The following is a 25,904-nucleotide window of genomic DNA, read 5'->3' as shown; positions in this document are numbered from 1 at the left end:
ACAATCACCTTTGGTAGGCTGTGCTGTTATAATTAAGGAAGTTAGAGTTGCAGGGGTGTTTCCTATTCGTGCCCTTTTTTTTAGACGTCATTGACATAGCCACTTTCATTTTATACAGACGGGCACTAGAATCTTACCACAGGGTGGGCTTGAGAATGGTCATGACCCTTGAATGTGATTGCCATGTGCAACTGAACACAGACACCTGGGAATCGTCCTGGCATCTCCTATCCCCTGGGTGTGGTAAGTTGTCACTGTTGGTCCCGTTGAGCCCATTGCCTTCAGGTGTCACATCTGTGCCCTCCTCCTTGGGATACATGATGTGATGAACCTGAGCGCTGGACTCTTGCATGCAGTGTTTCAGTGGAGCTTCAGCTTCTAAGATCCCTCCTCACGCTTCTGCCTGTCAGAAGAATTTCTCCAAAGCCCAGTCTGCTGAAGTCTTGCCTCTGCTCTGCAAATTTTCAGTGAGCTGATGAATGAGTGTGCAAGCACTGGTGGAAGCTTTCCATGAATGAGCGTGCAAGCATTGGTGGAAGCTTTCCATGAATGAGCATGGAAGCATTGGTGGAAGCTTTCCATGAATGAGTGTGCAAGCATTGGTGGAAGCTTTCCATGAATGAGCGTGGAAGCATTGGTGGAAGCTTTCATGAATGAGTGTGCAAGCATTGGTGGAAGCTTTCCACGAATGAGCGTGGAAGCATTGGTGGAAGCTTTCCATGAATGAGCGTGGAAGCATTGGTGGAAGCTTTCATGAATGAGTGTGCAAGCATTGGTGGAAGCTTTCCACGAATGAGCATGGGAGCTTTCCATGAATGAGCGTGGAAGCATTGGTGGAAGCTTTCCATGAATGAGCGTGCAAGCATTGGTGGAAGCTTTCCATGAATGAGTGTGCAAGCATTGGTGGAAGCTTTCCATGAATGGGCGTGGAAGCATGGCGGAAGCTCGCCGCTCTTCCCCACTGGCCGGGATATGATCAGCATGCACTGCCTCAGTTCTCTCTTGCCAGTGGGGAACACTACAAGTGATTGGAGGGGAAAGAGAGGAATGCCTGTTCTCTGTCTGTGTCTATCATTTGTCTCTGTCTCTTTCTGTGTCTCTGTGTCTTTCTTTGTGTCTGTATCTCTCTCTGTCTCTCTCTCTGACTGTATTTTCTCACCAAAAGCCTTACCCCCCCCCCAACATGCTTTACACAGAAAGATGAAGATAAAAATCCTGAGATTTATAGAGTTTGGCTCACACTAGCCCAAACTGCTGCCCAGGTCTCATGGCTTCTCTGTACCCTGTCCACTCAAAGACATGTTTCAAAAAATGTTCCTCAGGGGCTAAGGGTGTTATTCATTGGCAAAGCACTTGCCTTGCCTCCCATCCCCAAGACTGTGAGTTTGATCTCAAGTGCTGCAAAAACAAATGCTAATACTTCAGAAATATGTTAATATATAAACACATAGAATAAAATACCCCTCAAGAGGCTCAGAAGAAGCCCAGTAAATAAAGTGCCTGCCACTCAAGCATGAGGACGTCTGCTGAGTTCCTTAGTCAAGTACATTGGTTCATACTCACGTGAACAAGTACACACACAGACACACTCACACCATGCACACACCACACACACACAGATTAACACATATGCACATAACACACACATGCACCACACACACACCACATACACATAGACACACCACACACACATGCACACACAGGATTCAACCAACACAATTCTATTGGGAAAGTAATAGGAACTGTGTCTGGAGTTTGTGATGCAGCTTGGACAGGACCCATGAGATAGGAAGCTACAGAGTAAGGTGTGTCTGACAGGCAGATGCTTGTTAGCATGAAGTGTGTTCCAGTGAATTAGGGAAAAAGAAGTTCTCTTATGGTGGTAAAAATGACCAGGGACCAGAACTGGCCAGGAAAAGGCTGGCCAAATTCCCCAGGCTGTTGGCTTTCCAGCCAGTGAATCTTAGCAGAAAGTAGTATGGACTGGACAAGGAAGGGTAAGTGTCAGAGTCCTGGGAATTTATCTCTGGTACCTAGCACATGGGTTTAAATATATTAGTGTTTAATAAACCTGGTTGAATTGAATTGTTGATCTCCATGACAATTTGACTGACATTTTTATGACATCTGCCCCATTCATAATTTTAAAGGTTTGTTGCTCAAGACCCGAAGGTGGTATTAACCTGAAAGAATGTATCTACTGTTAACAGAATCTGAGTGGTCTGAGATCTCCTCAAATAACCTTTGTGGGAACACTGGAATGAACCTTTATTTGATGCCTGGGAAGTCATCTCCCACTGGAACTCATTTCATTTGGAGTTGTGTTTAACACGGAGCTGTTAATATGGCATTTCCAATAAGTGGCCTTAGATGTGCAATCTGTGTTTAATTACTCGTGTTTGAGCTAGACCAGCAGAACAGGGCTATTCAGTAGAAGTCAAGAGATTTGAGAACTTGTCAGGGAAATAGTTTATGATTTGATTTATGCCTGGGGATCCAAGAAGAGCGAGCAAAACTCAAGGCTTTATGAGACGGTGAGCACATTCACTCCCGCCGTAGTCCAGGCTTTGGCCAAGTACGATTATATAACGAGTAAACAATATCTTGGGGGCTTGTTCTTCATCCAGCCTATTCCCAAGCTGCAATTTTACTTGGGAAAAATATGATTTCCTAAGCAATCATTAAGCCTGATGGATTGAAGCAAATGACACAAAGTGCACACTGTTCCTTAAGATGTGCTTTCATAGGCCTTCCTTGGGTGTTTCTCTTTGCTCTTTAAAACAAACAAACAAAAAAAACTTAAGTTGAATGTTTTATTGTGCATGCACACACATGCACACACATTGTATCATACTAGAAAACAGTCACCAGCAAATAATTAGCAGATTGAAAAGTGTTTATAATTCATTAGCAGTGGGGAAATAGAGACAAGTAAAAATAGGGCTCATGTGCATCACAGACTCTCCTGTTGGAGACGATGGGGGCCTATGGTTCCCACAGAACTGTCGCCTCGTTCTATGGAAAAGAACTGACCTTGCTCTAACAAAGGTCTATCCTCTGCTAACAAAGGTCATGGAAATAGTTTATGCATTTGTTTTTCTCGACAATTAAGGCTTAATGCCACACCCCTGAATCCCACGACCTCTCTCCCTTCCTGCTCATTTAGAGCAGCTTAAGTACCTGGATCCATATCTGTCCTCTCAGGGCACCTAGTGCAGAACCTTGACCTCGGGTGTCTGTTTGGATAACTGAACCAGCAGATGTCGGGGAGCCCACAAATGCCGGCCAGGAACACGCATCCCTCACGAGATCCCCAAGATAATATGGCAGGCTTTGGAAAACCAGAAGTGTAGCTCCACTTGCAATAAAGGTGGGGGGGGTTTGGTGGAAAACACAAAAGGCGTCATTGAGATATCAAAACAGTGTTGTGGTCCAGTGGGTCACAGCTGCAGATGGAGTGGATCCAACACTACGGATGCTAGCTGTCAGTGATGGTAATTCGGTGCCTGAATTTGACCGGATTCCCGGTCACAAAGGAAATGGACCATCAGTGAGAAGTCACACTGAGGAAAACAGGATTAGCCTGAGGGGGTTGACAAAGGGGTTCTGCCGTGGCCCCATCATTCCTTGGACACATAGGGTTCTGAAAATGTTGCTCTCCTGAAGATGTTGCTGGGAATATTTACCAGAGAGGCTGTGGGGTTTAGAGAGGATGAAAGCCAAGCCAAGGACAGGCCCATGGCCACTGTCTGCATGAACAGCAGCTGCCCTGGGAAGGACACGATTCTTCAGGTCTTTGTCTAGGTCTTACCACAGAGGCACGAATGTGATGTTGGGTGAGTCAGACTTTGATTGGGTTCATTCAACAACTTGCCTTACAAAGGACTGTTCACACGGAGTCTAAATAGCTGTGTCATCCAGTTTAAGGCGATGCTGGGAAGGGGAATTGGGAGAAGTGGTGCCCACTAGTAAACAAAAGTTGCCTGGTCTTGGTTATCTGTCTTTGTGGCCCCTGGGTTTTAGGGACTGGGCTGGTCATAGTGAGGCTACCACATACCTCTTCTCTCAGGTGGCTGGTGGTCACCACACAGCCTGGTAAGGCCCTACCCAGTTCCCATGAATGACTGTCTCTCCATCCTCCACAGTTCTCTTCTGCAGCTTGATTCTTGACAATGGCGATTGACATTATTTCCTATTTTTGTGGTAATATTAAGCTATCTTCACAGGCCTTTCTGATGAGTGGGCAACATGATCTGCTTCCTGTTGTAGAAAAGCAGATATAGTTATTAACGGAATTCAGTTGGGTTCAGAAGCCACATCTAGCATGCTTATCAACGACTTGGGGGACACATGGAAGCTACAAGATCAAGGAGCATGGGTTAGAGATGGATGCTGGAATCAGGATCCAAACAGACCTCAGCAGACTGATCTCCCAAGCCTAAAGCACCAAGAAGAGATTCATTGGTGATTAATGTTAAATCTTGCATAAGCATTGCCTGGAGAGCTGGCTCTGCCATCATTATCTTGATGATGTTATTTTTAAGAACAACAGTCGCTGACATTTGTGACACACCCATCAGCTACATGGAGACACTGCACGGTTTCCTTTCTCCCTGTGTGTTTTAAGTATTGTGTGAACAATGGTGACTAGCTGCTTAACCTGAGTGTTATGAAGGTTAAAAGCTTACCATAACAGCTTTAATCATTATGTAATTCTGTCTCCAAAGGGGGTTCCAATAAATGGTGTGTCTGAAATAAGAAGAAAGGGAAAGAGAAGGTAGGGAGGGGAAAGGAAAGGAAGGAAGGAAGAAAAGACAGAAGGAATAAGGGAAGATGGAGGGGAAAAGGGAGGGAAACTTTATCAAAGGAAATTTGGCATGGGTTAAGGAAATAGCTTAGTTCAGTTCCCAGAACCCACATAAAAAAGTCAAATATGATAACCTGTGCTTGTAATCCCAGCACTGGGGAGGCTGAGACAGACGGTTCTCTTGGGCTGGTGAGCCAGCTCTGTCAAAAAATGAGCTCCAAACTGATATGAGATCCTGTTTTAGAATTAAAAATCAAAGTGGACTACTCCTGAGAAACGACACCCAAGGTTATTCTCTGGTTTCCACATCTGTGCATACATGCACTGCACACACCCACATGTGTGCACATACGCACACACACATACACACCCATGCAAGCATACATGCACAAACACATGGGAATATGGATCATGGGGTAATACCTGGCTTAGGCTCTTTTTAGATATAATGCCACAGTCTAGACACTACATTTTGAGATTTAAAATTTGCATCCTTAATTGTGTGCAGAGATTGAACACAGTCACGAAAGCAGAAGGCGTTTGGGGTATTAGCCCGGTAATGGAGGCTTTGGAAAAATCTAGGAGGGTTCTTCCAGAGGAAGGGAGTGGGGCTCATTGTTGGATTCTTTAGAGGGATGGAAATTCTGGGAAACAGTGACCAAAAGAGAGAAGTGGCTAAAATCAAGGACATTGTTGCTACTTTGTAGTTAGGAAGAAAGCGCAACAGGGCCAGTGGTTGGCAGAAAATGCCTCTGGGCTCTGTGGAACCCAACCATCCTAACAGAAGGGAAACACCACCAGGACGCCTTGAGATGCCATTTGCTTTCTGTTTTCTTAAGAGGAAAAAAATATCTGACGGATCCAATCAGAGAAACCAGATGTTTTCATTTTATAATGTGCCCGTTTTAATTATTTTAGAATCAAGATGTTTTCTCTAAGTGAAGGTGGAGGAGCTATGGAAAGAAACCCGAGTCTGACTATAAATGGAACAGATGGGATGGCGGGAGTAAAAACAAATTAAAGCAATATTGCAGGGGGCTCTCAACTTTCGCCTAAAAAATATATGATGATATTTTTCAACTTTTCACATTCGACCAATTCATAGATCGAGTGACAGGATGAAAAGCCAATTTCAGCTGTGTATAGTTTAAGCATTTGCCTAAGCGGTCTGGACTTGCCCGTCGAGAAGTCCAGATGAATTCATTAAACTGCTAATTGTATTTTTCTATGAATTAGAATTTTATATTTTATACTACATTATAGACAGGGTACAGTTGTGTCTGATGACTTTAAGGGCAGAAAATTGACCTGACCAGTGTTCTTAATTAGAACAGTCAATAGTATGGGTTTAATTAACTCCCGTTCCTGATGACAGATTTGGTCAGCAGCCCAATGTTTATTCTTTCTGTCTCTCTGTTGAGGCTGTAGTACTGTTCTATGGGGCTGTTCACCATGCTATTAATAGCTGTCAGACCTGGTGACCAGGGGCACTGGAGTAAAAGTTATTGGAAAACCTTTTCTGTGCCCTGTCATTATTTTTCTTGCATTTTAGTTTTGAAGGTCTTCCCTACCAATCCCCCTCTTAATTTAACTTTTTTGGGAGAGGGAATTATGATGTAACTTGCCTGAGGGCTTAGGGCAACCTGAGCAATATCTAATTCAGGCACATGCTGTCGTTCATTACTATGTCCTGGTTTCTCTCTGTGCCCTTCCATTCTCTGCCTTAAGAACTACCTGTTAAATTCTGTCTGACTTGACCATTTATTTCCACATTTCAAGAGTGATAGGGTTTTGGGTTTTGTTCACTTGCTTACCTGCTTGATTTTAAGTAAGACATATTGTTTTTATGTTTTAGAATATGGTAGAAGGGGTGGGAGAGATGGGTCAGTGGCTCAGACGTGCTGTTTTGCAGAGGGCTGGGGTTCAGTTGTCAGCACCCGTTCTGGAGGACCACAGCCACCTGTGACACCCGCTGCAGGCGATCTAATGCCTCTCTTCTGCCCTTCAAAGTAGCCTGCACTCATGACAGTACACTACTAACCCTCCCCAGAGACAGGCATACATATAACTAAGCATAAAAAGAAACCCTTTCAATATGCTCCAGAACAGGGAGACACAACACAGAATGTTGCCTAAGTCATTCAAAGCCCTCCCGCTCTCTCACCATAACATTGTATTTCTCTGGGCGTCTCTTGGTCTATCCACGGGCAGACTGGCCCATGTTAAATAAGAAATTATCATCTAATGATTGTATTTTGACCTAAAATACTTCAAAAAAAGAAAAAGAAAAGAAATTTTAAAACCACTGAAAACATCACCCAGGAAAGCCCACCTGGCTCGACGTGGATTCCTAAGGCTTAGGCATATTTGCTTCAGACAAAGGGTAAAGGAAAGCAAAGCAATGCCATTCCTCTTGTGACTTTTCTCAGGGACAGAGGCAACTTGATGTGCGTTCTTGCAGCCCATGCTCCTGTACTCTTGCTGATGTGTTTTCCTGTGTGTCCACTAAGCGGTCTTTGTACAAAGACAGAGAGAAAAAAATGTTTGTGCTTTCATTTTAAAGAAATCAAACCACATCAGCCTTTTCTACTTTTTTACCTCTGCTAATAGATACAAGATAGTCTTTCCTATGCTAACCATAAGACTATCAATGTTTATATGGCATATAATTTTCTTGGTATTTTATGGTTTCAGTGCTTTAATATAAATTCCTAAGATATCTGGAATTCATTTTGACATATTTTAAGAATTTATAGATTTTTTTCTAAAAAGTTTTTTATTAGATTTATTATTCATTTTGTTTTATGTGTGGGTGTTTCACCTGTATGTGTGTTTATGATCATATGTGTGCTTGGTACCTGCTGAGGTCAGCAGGGGCATGGGATCTCCGGGGACTGGAGTTATGAACAGTCATGAATTACTATGTGTGTGCTGAAAATCAAACTTGAGTTCTCTGGGAGAGCAACACGTGTTCTTAACTGCTGCAAAGTCTCTCCCAACCAAGAGTTTACCTATTTATAAAAATAATCTTTAATACTAGTACTTAGGAGACGGAGATGGTGAGGTGGAGAGCAGCCTGGGGTGCACATAAACGCAGCGTCTGCTCGAGCTACGTCGTGAACTGCTTGCTCCAGAATTGAAACAGTTTCAAGCTACTTTTAGTAGATAAAATAAAAAGTGCTTTATAGTAGACTTAGGCGATAATTGACTTCTATACTTGGCTGCATTCCCCTCTCCACCCAGACCTCAAGGAACACTCATTCCGAGGAAGACAGAGATGGCAACTGGGATGCTTGGGGCGACTGGAGCGACTGTTCCCGGACCTGTGGCGGAGGAGCTTCCTATTCTCTGCGGAGGTGTCTGACAGGAAGGTCAGTGAGGACTTGGCCACTCCTGGGGGGCCACTGCCTCTGGGTGACACAGAAGGGGAGGGGTTGTGGCTCTGAAGTGTCCTATTCGGTGACTTACTATCTACCATAAACATCAGTCAACTTCAAGGTAACATATTTAAATGAGAATGAGCCTACTTACTGATATGTCACCGCATCCTATTTACATGATGGTCACAGGGTTCAGAAAAATCAGGCACTTTGGTCCCAAGAAGTGAAGGCCTGTTAAGTTCAGTTGCCAGCTTGGTATTATCAGATTTCGGTGACAAATGTTATGTCGTCTTGGTAGCAGTCCTTGCAAGGCTGCCACTGAGATCTCTTTCTTCTGTGAACACACCATGGATTAAGAAGGTGATGTAGGAACTGGGGAGCCGACACAAGGGGTAAAGTGTGTGCTTCACAAGCGTAAGGACCCGAGTTCAGGTCCCTGGAACCCACAGAAAAGCCAGGAGTTGTGGCACACACTTATGACCCTGTGTAAGATGGGCACACCCGCTCCTGTGGTGTATTGGTTAATGTTCTGGACTATGAATTCAGCGATCTGAGTTCGTATCTCGGTGGAACCTGTTCCTCAAGGAAGAGACCTGGTCAGTTGTCCTCATCAACTCAGACCATGAAACCCAATATAAACAGACTGCCCATGCATGTTTCAGCATTGCTGGGGGTATGTTTCACTTCACTTCATAAGGTGGGCAGAGACACGTGGATCACAGTGGCTTGCTGGTTGGCCTGTCTAGCCAAAGTGGCGAACCTATGTTCAGTGAGAGATCCTGCCTCAAACATTAAGAGAGAGCTATGGGGACATATGCATACATGGGTGAGCTCACCCACATATTCAAATGCATACAACACACACATACTTTTTTTTAAAGTCTTATAAAGAAGATAATACATGTTCTGCTTTCACCTCTTCGATCCATTTATACTAAAATATCACATCAGTTTAATTTTAATAGCCCACTAGTCTCTGGGAATTCTGCACTCGCTGTTTTTGAGGCTGTGACCCATGGAAGAGTTTTAACCATGATTCTTGGGTAAGGCACAACCTCAGGTCGATGGACTCTCATCTTCTGGTCCCAGACAAAAATCTCCTAGATTACGGCAGCTGTCTTCACAGTACGATGCTGTCGGGTGATGGAGTGAACTGGCTTTTACTTCTTATCTCCAGCTACGGAGAAGAGACACAAGGGGAGCATATTTCCTTCTGTTCAGTTTGTGGTTCACGTAGATCTTGTGCAGGTATATTAGACAGTGATGAAGTATGCCCTTCAGTTTCCTCAAGACAGTACAGGGTTTAGTAGATGAAGAGCCAGAGTCTCTGAGAAGGAGGACACCACATTGGTCCACCCAGGAAGGCATGGCAAGGCTGCCGGAGCATGGTTGTAGTTTCATCTAAAAAAATTTTGATAGAACATCAGCTTAGGTAAATGGATACAGACTTGAAACCCGGCTTAGTTTAGTGACGATCAGGGTTATACTTGATTCCCCTCCCTTTTCTTTCATTTTTGTTGGGAAATCAAGGCTCCACTAATCTAAATACCTTGTGATATGCAGAAGAATCATGCTGTATCTTATAATATCAGGGTATATCTATATGAATATAGATTTGTAGATCCTACAGAGATCTTTGTCAGAGGACCACATACCTTGTCCACACAAGGGGAGGACAGTGACTTCTATGGTGAAGGACAAGTTCCTCTCCACTGCTGGTCCGTCACTAAGAGGAGAAGGGTCCACTTGAAAACTGAAGGAGCAGCCTGGATGTCTCTATGTAACTTCCAAATATGAGGAACATGAATAATTTTAAATTAATGATAGCTGTAATGGTAAAGAAGTGATATTTGTTCCATTGTCTTCCTTAAAAAAACGTTTGTTCAAAAGAATTTAGAAGAATATATTAATGGATGATGATTTTCATTCCCTCACCATAGATCCAAAATATTTACATGTTTATATATTCTTGATTCACCTGAAATTATTCTGGTCTTGCTTGTAAACCAATCTTGCCATGTGATGCATCTCAGGAAACCTGTGAGCTGTGGCTTCTTCACCCTAAGTGGGCTGTGTGCAGGTAAACAAAGCACGGCTCGACTTCCGGCTTTCCTGCTGAAGGTGTGGGCAGGAGAGGAAAGGGACCATACTGCTGTGAGTAGGGGACAGTGTTCTGTGGCGTGGCAGGTGGTTAAAGCTGGCTCCTAGGAGGGCTTTGGGATTTTTCTCTGAGCCCCTGCCCATCTCTGACCCCAGTCGGCTGAGCTCTCTTGTCTCCCATTTCCCTGATGCGTGTTATCCAGTACACCTTGTCTTGTAATACGACTTTCCCTCAACCATTGGGCCCGTGGGTACCTGCCGAACTTATCTACTTGTGTTACCCTCACTGCTGCCCTCATGGGCTCATAGGCATACCTCGTTCTGACTCTCTCTTCATGTGGCCCACAGGAAATCCTGATATGAACACAGGTGAACAAAACTCACCCTGACAGGCTGCAGCAGCTGGTCTCTACACCCTTCGGTTTCTTGGGTGTGACTTACACATCAACCAACAGTCAGGGACCCAAGATGAACTCTTCAGGTGCTGTCCCAGAGTTCTTTCCTTTTCTCTAACCTCCTTTCATCCCCATCAACCCCCATCCTCTCTGCCACTTCCTTTCCCAGACTCAAAGATTTGGGGTTTGTTCTGTGGCCCTTTTTAGTTTAAGCAGGACGGTCTGCGTGAGCGCAGGCTGGGAACTTACACAGAAGCCTGGCGGGGGCACTAGTGAGCATCAAGCTGAAGGGGGTGACTGAGAGAATGACTCCCTCATGCTGAAATCTCCCAGTAACAAATACTTCAGCCATCAGGGTCGGGCTGCTTAGATCTTTCTCCCCTGTGCCCACTCTTGTGCTGGCCCAGTGCCAGCATCCATCCCTTGCGTTTTTATGAAGTTCTTCCTCCTCCAAGAGATTCCCAGGCATCTAAAACCGTCTTCATTTTATTTTTGAACTGCAGTGGTAAATTTTCCCCAGGTATATGATGGTATAGATATAATTTCTCATGAGAAATTAGAAGGTATTACCACACCATTCCATGAGGTCAAACGGCAGATTGAGAAATCTGAAGTCCAGATTCTATTCTTTCTTCCTGTCTAAACACACAGAGATGCCCCTGTGATGCTCACTAGAAAACAGTCCCTTCAGGCCCCTTCTTTCATTAGCCAATTCTTTTTTTTAATTTCTTTGTTGGCTTGTTATGGCCCCAAACCCTAACCCTATTCATATATATTCTTTCCTTTTGTCTGTTTGCTCAGCTTCTTTGCTTCCTGGGAAATTTATTCATTCTCTCTCTCTCTCTCTCTCTCTCTCTCTCTCTCTCTCTCTCTCTCTCTTCCTTGAATTAAAATAAAAGGTGTTCTGTCCCAGGTTCTGTTTTATCTCCAGGGCAAGGTTAGACATGTGCAGGGTGCTCCCTTCTTGCATGGTCCCAGTCCCTTCCAAAGTGCTGTTTTCTGGTGTGTTCACTTGTTTTATTATCACAAATCATGTTAGAGACCTCTCTAAGGGTTATGGAGATCTAGGAGGTTTTATTTTGGATCCCTCTGTTTTTCAGAGAAGGCTCATCTGACTCCATTATCTAGAAAGCAAATGGGCAGATAGCTGGAGTCCTCAGAACTTACTGTTTTCAGTACAGTGTGGGTGTTGGTGTTTAGTTATCTCTCATTTCAGACACTTTTAGTTTGAACTCTGGTTTTTAAGTAAAATTTTATTTTGTTATTTATTTGTGGTGTGTGTGTGTATTTGTGTGTGTGTGTGTGTGTGTGTGTGTGTGTGTGTGTGTGTGTATGCATACATGTGCCCCCAGAAGACAGAAGACAGGGTTAGATACCCTGGAGTATGGATGGTAATGGGTTGGGTGCTGGGATTTGAACTCTGGTCCACTGAACCACCTCTCCATCCCCCACAACCTTTTTTTTTCATTATTTGAAAATTTCATGCATGAATATAGTGTCTTTTAATCACTTCCCCTCTCCAACCCATCCCATCCATTCTAGAAGATACCCCAGAGCAATGACTACAGCCTGCATTGTTTGGGAGTTTCTGGGATCCCAGTGACCAACAGCACAAAGGGAGGGCAGCTACATCTGGCATTAGGCTTTTTGTTGGATAGCCTATAACGTCAGGGAGAGGCATTGCCCCCATATAGGGTTCCTTCATTAAAACTTTATGAATACATTTATGAATATAAACACATATACACGTTTATATTTCAGGAAGCTTCTGCAATAGGAGATTCCCACCTGGCTTTTTCAGAGAACGTCAGGGTTTGTTATAACCCTCAAAGCTTTCTGCTGCAGCAAGGGAAGGAAGCTAGGGGCTAACTACTCCATGCTGTGATGTCCCTGCTCTTTGTTTTTAATGTTTAATTTTGTATATATGATATATATACACACACACATATATATACATACACACATATATGTATATATACACACACACACACATATATATAAAGAAACTTAATCAGGGCATTTTGGACAGGCATATGAGTGTCATCAATGTTGCTTATAGGGGCATGATACCTCGCCAAGGGCTGCACCCCTGACGAATATGTCTTTCTCTCTCCGGTACCTATTGACTGGCTATAGATCCTCCAGGTGGATGATGCCTTGTGCCTGCCCCCCCACCGGATGGACTCAATCTTGTGCAGGTCTTGCACAAATAATCACGGTGGCTGTGAGTTCATTGTAGTGTAATGTCTGTGCTGTGTCTGGAAGATAGCATCCCACTTTTGGATGCTCCCCACCCCTTCCTCTGGCTCGTGTGTTCTCTCTGCTCCTCTTCTGCGATGTCCCCTGCACACGGAGGGTCTGATGTCACTTATTCTGATCACGTGACCAGTTGTGAGTCTCTGCACTCATTGCTGCTCACTGAAAACAGAAGCCTCCCTGACCACAGGCAGCCTTTTTTGAGTTCTGCAGAAAAAAATGAGTCATTTCTGGCAATCCCAGGCCATTGCATCAGAATTTAGCTTTCACTGCTCTCCAAAGCCAAAGATATTCTTAGTATAAAATAGACAATTGAGACAGCCCCCCATTGCAGAATTTGAATTTGTAATATAAATATTCTTTCCTAGCCAGGCAAGGTCTATAAGACATTGAGAGAAGAATTTGCAACATTTTTGTAGAAAGTTTTCCAAAAAAATAAGAAAATATAATATATTAAAATTCTTTTTGTGAATGAAATATGACACTAATACCAAAACCAGAAAAAGCGTATACAGAAAGAAAACTATAGACCAATATAGGCCATAAATATAAAATATAAAAGTTATAAATTAAATAGATCAATTATTGTTCACAAATCTTTAAGAGAATTGTGCATCAAGATGAATTTAGTCCCGGGTTGTAAGGCTGGGCTGGGCAGTGCTGGCACACACCTTTAATCTCAACACTGGGGAGACAGAGGCAGACAGATCTCTGTGAGTTTGAGGTCAGCCTGGTCTACAGAGTGAGTAAGACTGGCTCAATCTTCCAGAGTCAGTTATTGTAATCTTAACAGGGTAAAGAAACCATACATAGGGTCCTATCAGTTGATGCAAAGAAAGTGTTTGACAAAAGTCCACACCAATCTATTACAGGGAACTCTTGGAGAAACAAGGACTAAAAGGGACTTTCCTCAGTTTGATAAAGAGCACCAAAGGCCTGCAGCTAGCAGAGACTTAGCAGCTGGAATCTCCTAACATCAGGAATGAAGCCCTTGGGGGAGGGAGGCTGCTCTTCCCTTGGTCTGTCAGCAGAAGGCTGCACTTTTGTGCCGTCAATAAAGCAAAGAAAGAAAGAAGGACCTTTGCTTGCAGGGAACATTGCTGTCTACACAGAAAATCTCAAGGAGTTGATGAAGCATCTATGCAACTAGAAAGTGACTTTAGCAAGGTCTGGGATGCAGAATAAACATACAAAAATCCATGGTGTTTCTCTTACCAAATGACACCATTTAAAATCATCCTAAACCTAAGCATAAATCTATCTGAACTATATAGAGGACTAGGAGGTACTAGTGACAGGCATGAAAGATGGGGGTGGGGCGAAGTGATGGTTCAGCGGTTAGGAGCACCGGCTGCCTTTGCAGAGCCCACAAGCTCAGTTCCTGGCACCCACATCAAATGGCTCACAAGTGCCTGTAACTCAGACTCCAGGCGATCCAATGACTTCTCTGACTCTCGCTGACTTTCCCCCTCCCAGATACATGTGTAAATAAAATGAAACGGATCTTGAAAACAAATGAAAACTATAAATACATGGAGAGATAGTTTGTCCACAAGTTGCCAGACTCAATATGGTAAATATATCATTTTTCCTAAGTGGATGTATAGGTTTAACTATGTTTCTCCTAAAATACAAACGATATTTTTGTGTGTGGATGGAGATGAGATTATTGTAAAATTTAGATGGAAAAGCATAGGCCCTGGAGTAGGTGAAATAAGTGGGAATAAGAACAGAGTAAATCAATCAGCCTATGCCATATGAAGACTTAATCAAGAGAGCGGCTTTGGCAGAGCGACCAATGAGATGATTGATGGGGATGACTTGCAACAGCAGGCTGTAAGCCTTAAAAATCGACTGTTAGGGCAGAAAAATCTAATCAGAAAATGAGTGAAGTGGATACAGAGATAGTCAATACATACATGGGAGGGAGCTCAGCACGGCTGGCTCTGGTAAACTAAACCATAGTGAGACACCATCACATACTGACTAGAACGTTCATAGACAGGTGAACATCTGCCAGGGATGCAGGCAACTAGATTGCTTGCAAACTGGTGGTGGGAGTGTAACTTGGTCTAGTTACTCCGAAATACAGTTTCTTTTTTATTTCTTTTTGGTTTTTCAGGACAGGATTTCTCTGCGTAGCTCTGGCTGTTCTAGAACTTGCTCTGTAGACTAGGTTGACCTCGAACTCACAGAGATTCCCCTGCTTCTGCCTCCCAATTGCTGGTGAAGCATTAAAAGAAATGAATCATTGATGTACTGACCTGGGCAAATCTCAGGGAATTCAGATGACCTTTTGAAAAATAAGTCCAAAGTTCGGCATCATCCTGCTCATGAGATACTTTTTTTGAATGATTAAACTTTTAGAAGTGGAGCACGGATTAGTAATTGCCAAGTGGTAGATGAAGAGGGGAGAGAGGAGGTACAGCTACTAAAGGAGGCTTGTGGGAGCCCTGTGATGGCGGGAACATCCTGCACTTTAACTGCGTGAGTGGCGACACCCTGGGTGTGCCCCTGTGCTAGACTCCCTTAAGATGTCACCTTTAAGAGAAACTGAGTGGACAGTAGACAAAACCTCTGAAATATTTCTGACAAAAGTGTGTGGTTCACAGAAATTTTACTCTAAGTTTCATTTGTCCACTCCCCAGGAACTCCAGTAAATTAGAAATGCATGCTTTTCAAACTAAAATTATAGGTGATTAAGGGAGAATCCACAGGGAAAACTGAAGGCCAGGACAGCGAGTGTATAGCCGATTCTCTGCCTGTCCTGGTGATGGAGGTGGGAACTCAGCTTTCAGAGGGTTCATTCCACCATAAATACAGGAGCCCAGGCCTGGGGAGTATGTGAGATACAGCTTAGGAACTGCAACCTTAGCTTAAAGAAAGGACCTCTGTGGTTCACACACTTCCTCAACAAGTTTTGTATACCAGTCTAAGGAATTTAGATATGTGGATCTTAATTATGAATGGGAAAAGTTTCCACTGTAGAACACGGGTGCTGCTGTTCTCCCAAGAGTTCCGGGGGCACATCTATTGGCCTCTTACACTGTGTATGGTAAGAAGGCTGAATGCGTATAGCCCGCAGGTTGTGGAGGTTTGCAAAGGAGAGTCAGCATAAAGGTGGCCTTGTTATCCACCGGGACTAAGCTATGGAATCCACCTGTTAACAGAGGAGTGGAGAAAGTGAGTTACATATATATATATAATGGAATTTTATTCAGCCATAAAGAACAAAATTATGTCATTTTCAGGAATGTGAATGCAACTGGAGTTTATCGTATTAATCAAATTAAGTCAGACTCGAAAGACAAATGTCATGTGTTTTCTCTCATGTGTGTATTCTAGATTTTACACTGATATATAAATCATGTATGCACGCATGGCATGAAAAGATCTATCTCGGGAAGTGAAGGAGACAGACCAGAGGGTGGTGGGCGAGAAAGGGAGGGTATGAAGCACAGGGGCTGGACATGTTCAAAGTACATTGCATAGCTGTAGAAAAATGTCCTTTTGGAACCCGGTACCATGTGCACTGAGGACCTGCCAGATGTAAAAAGTGACCCTGACATGCCTGGCGGCGGGGAGGGATCTGGAGAGGGATTCCCACCAAGAGAGCTCTTGCAGCACAAGTTTGCAGTCCTGAAGTGCAGAACCGCGGAGGAAACATTAGCCACAGCCAGGTGTCAACAGCAGTTCCAAGACTGAAGGAGAAAAGTCAGGCAGTGATTCATCCGATGAACGATTGAACCCCCCAGACACACACACACACACACACACACACACACACACACATACACACACACACATACACACACATACACACACATACACACACACACACATACACACACACACACACATACACACACACATACACACACACACACACACACACCCCACACACATACACACACATACACACACACACACACACACACACACACGCAAAATCCTAGCAACTTGGATGTAGAGACTGACACCTGATGGGCCCAGAGGTGCCCATCATGAGTGGAAGCCACGTGGTCTTTAGCAATGATTGTAAAGGGAAGGCTTCCTGCTGTCGCTGTTTATATTCAGTGTTGTGCTTGGGGTCCTAGCCGGTGTAGCCAAAGTAGGGAGACAAGAACACACATTGTTTAAGGACTAGAAAGGAAGAAGTAACTCTCAGGACTCACAGCTCAAGTAGCTAGTGAATCTCAGAGCACCTGTATACAAATAAGGGGGCCAGTTGCAAAATCCGCTGGAGAATTCTAGGCAAGACTAATGCATAAACGGCTGGGCTCTGACTCTGTGGGAGGAGCTAGAAAGCAGCATTCCGAAAGGCAACATGTGACCTATTAAGAAATTACAAAATATTTTGCAATGACGCCTATGAAAAATGTGTAAGCCCTCTCTAACAGATGATAATAAATAGAAAATCTCAGCATCAGAAAAATGCCAATGAGTCCTTAATTTGCAAATAGGCCATGAACAGGCACAAAGCTTACTTTTAAAATTTGTGTGTCCGAGCCAGTCTAACTGCGTGGCACCTGTGCACGGTGCCCATGAAGGCTGGGGGACCATGAAAGATCCCCTGGAGCTGGAGCTACAGTCGTGTGCTAACTGTCGGGGAAGATGGGAATGAAACTCGGACTTACGGACAAACAGCAGTGTAGTTCATTTCTCTGTTGCTGAGGTCAGACCCTAGGATTTATTTCATCTTACATTTCCCTGAGGAAAATCAGGGCGGGGCCTCAAATGTGAGTCAAGGCAGCCCGTAGGAATACCGTTCACTGGCTTGTTTCCTGGGTGGCATTCGACTTCCTTTCTTATACCTCCTAGGGCCACCTGCCATGGAGTAGCTCTGCCTGATGTGGGTTGCCCTTCTGTTTATGTGTTGCTTTTATTGGTTAATGAATAAAGCTGCTTTGGCCTATGGCAAGGCAGAATATAGCCAGGCTGGAAGAGATATATAGAGAGAATAGGCAGAGTCAGACAGACGCCATGTAGCTGCCAAAAGAGACAGACGCTGGACCCTTAGCAGTTATCCACAACCTCATGCAGATACACAGATTAATAGAAATGGGTTAATTTAAGATGTAAGAGCTAGATAGAAATAAGCCTAAGCTATTGGCCAAACAGGATTGTGATTGTTATAGTTTCTATGTGATTATTCGTGTCCGGGCAGCCAGGAAATGAATGAACAGTCTCTGCCTACACCTGCCCACGGTGGGCTAGGCCCTCTGACATCTAACAACAATTAAGAAAATGCCACACAGGCAGGCCCACAGGTCATTCTGGTAGAGCCAGTTCCTTGGACTATTTCCTCCCAAGTGTCTCTAGTTTGTTTCAAGGTAATGAAAGCAAGCCAGCAAGACCAGCAAGCTCTCTTAGCCTCTGAGCCATCTCTCCTGTTACCAGATTCCAAACTTACCTTTTAATAGGAGTGGACTGGGAATAAGCAGATCACAGTGGCACAATGAACAGAGAAGTGTACACTTTGGGGGCGTGGTATGTACTGAATATGCTGTAGTCGCCCAGAGGAGACAGGACTCAGCTACCTTGTTAATATTCAGTGGAAATGTATTAGAGCTGCTGGTCCATATAAAGAATTAATTCCCCATCAGGATCATATAAAATCTATGAAGGGAAATATTGATAAACTCAAGGCCAGTAACTCTTGGGGGTAATAATCTTAACAATGGGCAATAAGTATAAAGATCGGTGAGTTAGCATCTGAGACGTTCAGATAACACCTGCTCACCAGGAAACAAAGCCCACAGTAAATAGGTGGAGACAGAAATATGAACCAGAAACGGAGAGATGCAAGCTGCGTTCTTGAAAAACAAAAGAAAATATTCAGTCACCACTGCCACCACCAACAAAAAGGGTGTGACGAGCTTCCTTGTTCTCCAGATTAGGAAAATTTACAAAATTTTAAAATGCCCAATTATTGACCTCAGTGTGTAAAAATGAAAACAACCACCCACATCCTGAGCAGTACAGAGGAAATGGAGAGAATTTAGAGGGCAATCTGCAGCGCCTGTCAGATGTCTGCTCCACAGAACATGCTGATGTGTGTCCGACGGTCTGTGCTGATGTGTGTCCCACAGACATGCTGACGTGTGTCCCCCAGACACTGCAGGTTACTCTGTGGTGATAGGCATTTCTCACTGCGGAACTACAGATGCCCTTTAAAAATGCAGAATTACCTGAGATCATCAATGTTGATGAAAAACAATTGATTCATATCAAAATCATCCATAAATAAATTGTGGTAAAACATTTTATAATTGGAAGAACAGTATTCAATGGACAAGTATTAGAGTGTGTCAGTCCATATAAAAATAAATTTCAAGTGGCTTAAAGTCCATCGATGATTATAAAGTTTGAAATAATATAGATGGATACCACTATGCTTTCTGGGTAGTGAAAAATTCTTTAGCAAAGTTATAAAAGCCCAACTTATAAAGCAAACGTTGACATTTATTAATAGTTACAAGTTAGATTGCTGTAATGTCATGACAATGAGTTGAATTACATTTGTGAACACAAAGACTCTCTAGAACAATGCCCAGGGACTCTGAAATAGCTTAGAGATTCAAGTGCTTGCCAAGGAAGTTTGAGGAGTGGAGTTCAGATTCCCATAATGCCTGCAGATTCTGGGCTGTGTGGCAGCCCACCTGTAATTTTGGCTTCTTAAAGCAGAGACGGAGGATCCCCAGGGCAAGTTGGTCAGTGAGAGTGGCCAAATCGGTGAGCTCTGGGTTTGAGAGACCTTGACCTGCAAATGAGGATGGATTTCCATATGCATGTGCACCCATGTTTACGCGCAGATGCACATGAGTTTACATATACATATGCATGCACATACAGATGCACGCTCACCCACATACAATCATTTCAAGAGCCTTAAGTGCACCCGAATCTGTTTCTATGTTAATTTCATTCCATTTCTGAAATATGCTATGAAGCCTGTGAGCCTCTGAATTTGTTGTCTCCCTGAATTGATCTGATTTGATCCTACAAGACACCCTAAACTTGGTGTGCATATATGTGCATAAAATACGTGCCTGTGTGCAGAATTATGTGTTCCATATATGTAATGTCTAGAAGGTCAGCTGGGATCCCAGCTTGTGCTGGTGTCTCCAGTAGGTGTATGGATGGCAGTGTATTTCCTCTCTCACACATGGCTCTAGGCATGAGGCCAAACCCGAGTCGCAGCCACCTGCTCCACGCCCCCCACAAAGGGACAGTAATGTCGTCTTGCACACAAACTGGATCGGATTCATATGAGAGAAGGATAGTGGGCTTTTAAAGAATTCAAGCCATCTTTCGCACCACCGTTTGGTTCCTCACAGGCCTTATTCCTTCTTGACTCCGCCCTGCAGTAAGATCTCTCGTTGCCACTCTGGAGTACCCTGAAGTACTCCGAGTTATTAAGGAGGAAACCCACTTCCCTTGGAAGGCTTATCAGCTCCCCGTGAAGAGCCACAGAGACTGATTAAGACTCCATAAATCTTGAGCACTTGTGGTCAGTTTTTCTTGGAAGAGGAGGCTAGAGGTGATTCTGTACAAAGCCAAACAGACAACCTTCCCTGAGGTTTTAGAGATCATCCCAGCAGCGGCTTCTCTTATCAGTGTGCTCCTTCAAATGAAGACTTCAGGGAAAGAGAGGAGCGCGGCCATTTCGCTTATTTATTTCTCCATGGATAGTTCTTATTTATTTCAGAACTTGGCTCCAATGAAATATCCCAGTCAGTTCTTTTGCACGACCAACCATGCACCAACCACATCTCTTTTTTTTTTTCTGCAGAAACCGTGAGTTGATCCTCTGGCCAAGTGCCAGTACCAGGAACCACAGGTTCAGCCCCACTACTATTTTAAAATTAATGTATTTTTATTCTTCAAAACATATGCTTCTGAACCTTTATGACACTAGTGTTTGAATCAATCTATCACCAAGTGAATATTAAATTATAGTACTACAAACTCCAGGGAAACTTTATTAATGTTTGTAATGTATTCTCATGTGACACCAGCATGTTTTTTAGACAGTCATAAATTCAGACTTTAAAAATCTTCCGTTCTAGGGTGCTATGAGTTCTGTAATGGGCAGAGAAACCTTGCTGTCGAAACATTGTTCTTGAGTTTTCCTATGCTCCCGATAAGCATCAGGTCTTTCATATGCTAATTATAGTGGTATTAAAAACACACAAGTAATATTTTCTGCAGCTCAAAAGGAATATTTCCAGAATAAGCTGGCAGGTTCCTGCTTGGGGAATTAGGGCCCTCGCGTCCTTAACTCTAAAATAACTTGCATTTCATTTTATGCTTGTTTCATAAAGCAGCCATTCATTTTCCGACTAAACGGCAACCCAAGCCGGCCACATCAGTAGAGGCCGCCTGTGGGCGGAGTGTGTGTCAGGCTGGAGGATGAAGGAGAATGCTAAACGTGGCAGCCCGGTGGCTGGTTTGTAAAGCTAACTGAGCACTAACACCCTGGTATCTTTCTATCTACATCCTGGTCCCCAGTAAGTTCACCACAGACTCTGTGGATGAGGAAGAAAGTCCAGCACAGTGATTTATTTGGAGAACTCTTGGAATGAAATTTGTGTTTTCTGGTGTCCCCTTTGAAGCCCTTGAAGTGGAATGTGTGGTAGGGGTGCGCTTGGTTTTTAGGCTTGGATTTGGGGGCTCTATGTTCACACAGGTGACTCCTGGACATCGTGGATGACAGCTGGGTGTGGACCTTGGCTAGGTAGCTGGCAGAGCTGACTTGAGACACAGCCATGAGACACTTGACTCTTTTCTTCTCTTTTAGGTTAAATTTCTATTTGGAAAAAAAAAGTTTTTTATTTAAATAGGTAAAATTAAATAATTATTAAAATTCATGTAAAAAGTATTTCTAAGTTTTTAATTACTTTTAAAGAAATCTCTTTTCCTTATGTACTCCAAAGGTTTTTAGTTCTTGATATTTATATTAATTCTGATTTTCTTTTGAGCCATTTCCCTTTAATTTTTTTTCTCCTTGAAATTAGGAAACTTGATTGAGTAAAAAGAATAAACCATAGTAAAAATGTTTTTGAAAATGAATAGCCAACGGAAAATATCAGAGGACATCAGTTCTTATAAAGAACAAATTCTAAGTGGATTAAAGCCCTTTAGGGTTATAAACTGACATGACAGAGGCCTTTGGATGGCACTTCCCTGATCTAGCAGCCACGTCCCTAAAATTAACAGTGTAACTGAAATGGCCCTTTCACCCCTTTGTTTGTTTTCCTCTGTTACCCACATGAAAGGGAAAGTGTCGTGAGCCTGGCCAATGAATGGCCTTCTCCATCAGGCAGCTGTGGTTCCCAGAAGAACGAAGTCTTCCAGCCTAGCACAGCTTTTCTGCCAGCCTCCTGGCTTGGTGCCTCCTACATCTTCCTCTCGTGAAGGCTGCAGCCAACCTTAGGAGTAGACTCTTGACAAGGGAAACAATGGGGAGGTTTGGTCCCTGAGAATGGAGACTTAGCCAACCCCTGACTGTAATCTGGGAAGACATTCTAAATCACAAGTTTAGAAGGAGCAACTAATGGGTTCACGTTCTGTCTTCAGAGTCAAGCATTAGAAGCATTAGGGGTCATGCTTTGGGAGGCAACCATTACCCTGCTCCTTTTACTCCAAAACTTGATTGTCCCTAAGCCTTCTAAATCTAGCTGGGGATGGCACCTCCCACAGAGGGGTGCATGCCGTAAGGGAACAGAAGCTTCCCTTCCAGACTACAGACGTGGCGATGTAATCCCAGCACTTGGGAGGCAGGGATAGGAAGATCATCACAGGTCAGCCAGGGCTGCATGGCCCTGCCTATGAAAATAAATATAAATAAATAAATAAAGTGAAGGTAGCTTGGCGTGTCAATGGAGAGGTGTGAGTTCAAGGGTGGCAAAGCAAGAAAAGTGAGACTCAGCAATATAGAGCAACCCCACATACTGTGCAGGGCGGCACAAGCCTTAATTCCAGTACTTGGTGAGATGGGAGATGAACTGGGCCACATCGTCAGTTCTAGGCCAGCCCAGGCTAAATGGCAAGACCCTGTCTCCAAAGACACAACAAACAAGCCAACAAACACAAGAAGGGTATCAGGTCCAGTAATATACAGAGTAGTCATTATAGAACAGATAATTTAGAGAAACGTGTTGATCTCTTTGGAACACCACACACACACACACATACACACACACACACACACCATAATTCCAGAGATCATGTAGACCCTAGAATAAGAACACAGCTAGATGATCATTGTACCATTCACTAAAGAAGTCACCCTCTATTTTATGGACACCTCCTGGAGATGTTTTTGGTTCCCTGATCCTTGGACGTTTGCTTCTTCAGAGTTTCAACTTAGAATCTTTGCAGTAGTGCGCAGCACTAAAATCTTACAGGAAACCAGCACCTTGTCTTTGCATCATTTTAATGCCGGCCGCCTCTATAAAAACCATTGTTCCCTTCTTCCTTTAGGAACTGCGAAGGACAGAACATCAGATACAAGACATGCAGCAATCACGTAAGTCCGAGAATATGTTGTGCGATCATACCCTATCTTACAGTGGACGGTGAGACCAACACTATATTGAGAACTGCTCTGTTAATTTTAAACACTTGTTTGGTTGATGGCAGTCTATAATGTATAGAAGTCTTATATGTATATAAGTACCTCCCATCCACAGTGCTCTTTTGTAGGCATTTCACATTTATGGTGGAACTTGGTAAGTATGTAATTATGACTCCATAGAAGTGACATACACAATAGCTTCAAAGTCCTTCAAGGCCCCAAGTGCTTTTATGTCAAGATCTCAACTAGTCTCTTCTACAAAGTAGAGACACACATGAAGAGGGACAGACACACAGACACACAATTAGGGAGTGAGGCTGAGGGACGGACACACAGACACACAATTAGGGAGTGAGGCTGAGGGACGGACACACAGACACACAATTAGGGAGTGAGGCTGAGGGACAGACACACGGACACATGAAGACAGAGTGAGGCTGAGGGGGTAAAATTCTTTTTGAGAGTTTCAAAGGAAGACTCCAGATGGGAACAGGTCTGGGGTGTTTCCACTACAGCAGACTGCCTGTTTTACCCCCTGCTAGGTAGTTCAGAAGGTCACACAGAAGGAAGGATTTATACAGGCCTCTTTGTTTGGTACATGAGTCAGCACTAAAGCGAATTAGAATAATTTGCTTTGCAATTATATGCAAAATTAGGAGCTGGGGTGGTAGTTCAGTTGGTAAAGAGTTTGCCTTGCAAACAGGAGGACCTGAGTTCAAGCCCCAGAACCCATGTAAAAATTCCAGGCATGGGGGCAGGCTTGTAATCCCATCACTAGGGAGGCAGAGAGAGGAGGAGCCTGGGGCTCACTGACCAGTAGCCTAATTGGTGAACTCCAGGCTAATAAGGGACTCTGTCTCAAAGGAGGTCAGCGACATCATTCAGGATAACAGTCAAGGTTGTCCTCTGGCTCCATTCACATGTACGAACACATGCACACACACTTGTTCCTTGGCGTGCACACATGCTTACTACACACATCAAAAAAACGACCACTCCTTTTTATTCCAAACATTTCCTTCTTTAGCAAAATATACTCGAATCAAAATAGTGGGGCTCCAGATGAAGTGCAGAGACTCCGGGAAGCTCTTCTGAGAAAGGCAGGCGCTCTCTTAGGAAGAAGTTTAGCAGTGTCTCCAGCTTTGTGAGAGGTGAAATGATGCTCGAGACAGTGGGAACAGAAGCACATAGCTTGCAACACCATGATCCCAAGAGTTGCTATAGGACAAGCCCGGGGTGAGCAGCACAGGCCTGAATGTTCAGTGAACCAAGGTCAGGCAAATGCAGGCAAGGAAGGAAATGGATGAGAAGCCACTGAAGCCACATCAGAGACATGAAGTCCCCTGTGTCCGTCTGCATTCTGCTCCTTGTTCAGGTCGATCCTCCATATAAGGGGTGACCCTGCTTGAGGAAGGCATCCCCACAGCTGCGCTTCATAATTCTGCCCACCACAGATGGACTTTTGTTCAGAAGCTTAGGGCAATAGCAAATACATTCGGAACCCACAGATGAAGAATTCTCTCCTCTCATGTACAGGGGATCAGTTGTGTTTCAGATGGCAAGAGAGGGAGACTCCTGTAGTCAGACTTTCCTTTGGGTCACCATATCATAAATAATGACATGGAGTCTTAATTATTAATTATGAAAACCTGACTTTAGCTTAAACTTTTTTCCTAACTAGCTCTTATACCTCAAATTAACCTGCGTCTGTTAATCTACATTCCGCCATTTGGCTCAGTTATCTCTACTCTGTACTGTATGTTCAACTTCTTCAGGGTCTCCTGACATCTCTGCCTTGTTTCTTCCCAGAAGGCTCACCTAGCCTCTTTCCTGCTTTGCTATTGGCCATTCAGCTTTTTATTAAACCAATCAGAAGGCACCTGGTCAAAGGCACATCTTCAGAGCGTAAACAGATATTCTGCAGCGGACTCCAACAGGGTGTCAGGCGCAGCGTTCTCTCCAGGATATGAGGCTGTGGTTTCAGGAGCTCCTGGGTTCTCTGTCAAGAGAGATGGGGTCTTGGGATGAAAAATTAGGGAGCAGAACACGTCTGTGTACAGCATGGTGAAGCCTATGACTTCAGTCTTTAGGCAAAAGCTCTGATTGATGTTCAGCCTAGGTCCCTACAGAGAAAATTATCAGGAGCCTATCAGAGCAATTGTGAGATTTCAGAAGAGGCCATGCATGTCGGTCAGGAGTTCTAATACATGAATTCATCGACTCCTTGTGTTTTCTTAATCCTGGGTTTATGAGATTAAAGGCAATGCTAGAAGAAGCAAAGGGGAATGCCTTCTAAACTGAACAGTGTATCACAACTTGGCAGGAACATTTTTGCAACATGGGCAGATTTTTAACGATCAGTTAACTCTGCACAGTGAGCTTTC

The 25,904-nt window shown here is 43.8% G+C and overlaps 1 protein-coding gene across 3 annotated transcripts in view; it reads left to right on the top strand.

Moving 5' to 3' along the window:
• Nucleotides 1–25,904, top strand: part of Adamtsl3 (ADAMTS like 3) — a 251,825-nt gene that overhangs the window by 75,811 nt on the left and 150,110 nt on the right. For all 3 annotated transcript variants that reach the window (XR_015736267.1, XM_087901260.1, XM_087901261.1), the window contains exons 4-5: nucleotides 8,051–8,178; nucleotides 23,427–23,472. Coding sequence is in view for 2 of the 3 variants with exons in the window: in XM_087901260.1 (XP_087757386.1) it covers nucleotides 8,051–8,178; nucleotides 23,427–23,472 (174 nt within the window). In the remaining variant the exon portion in view is untranslated. The remainder of the gene's footprint in view (nucleotides 1–8,050; nucleotides 8,179–23,426; nucleotides 23,473–25,904) is intronic.

Source organism: Myodes glareolus, chromosome 24 (genome assembly GCF_982192425.1).
Source record: "Myodes glareolus chromosome 24, mMyoGla1.1, whole genome shotgun sequence".
Classification (NCBI taxonomy): Eukaryota; Metazoa; Chordata; class Mammalia; order Rodentia; family Cricetidae; genus Myodes; species Myodes glareolus.
The sequence above is the reverse complement of the archived record's forward strand: the minus strand, read 5'-3'. Positions and strand labels throughout refer to the sequence as shown.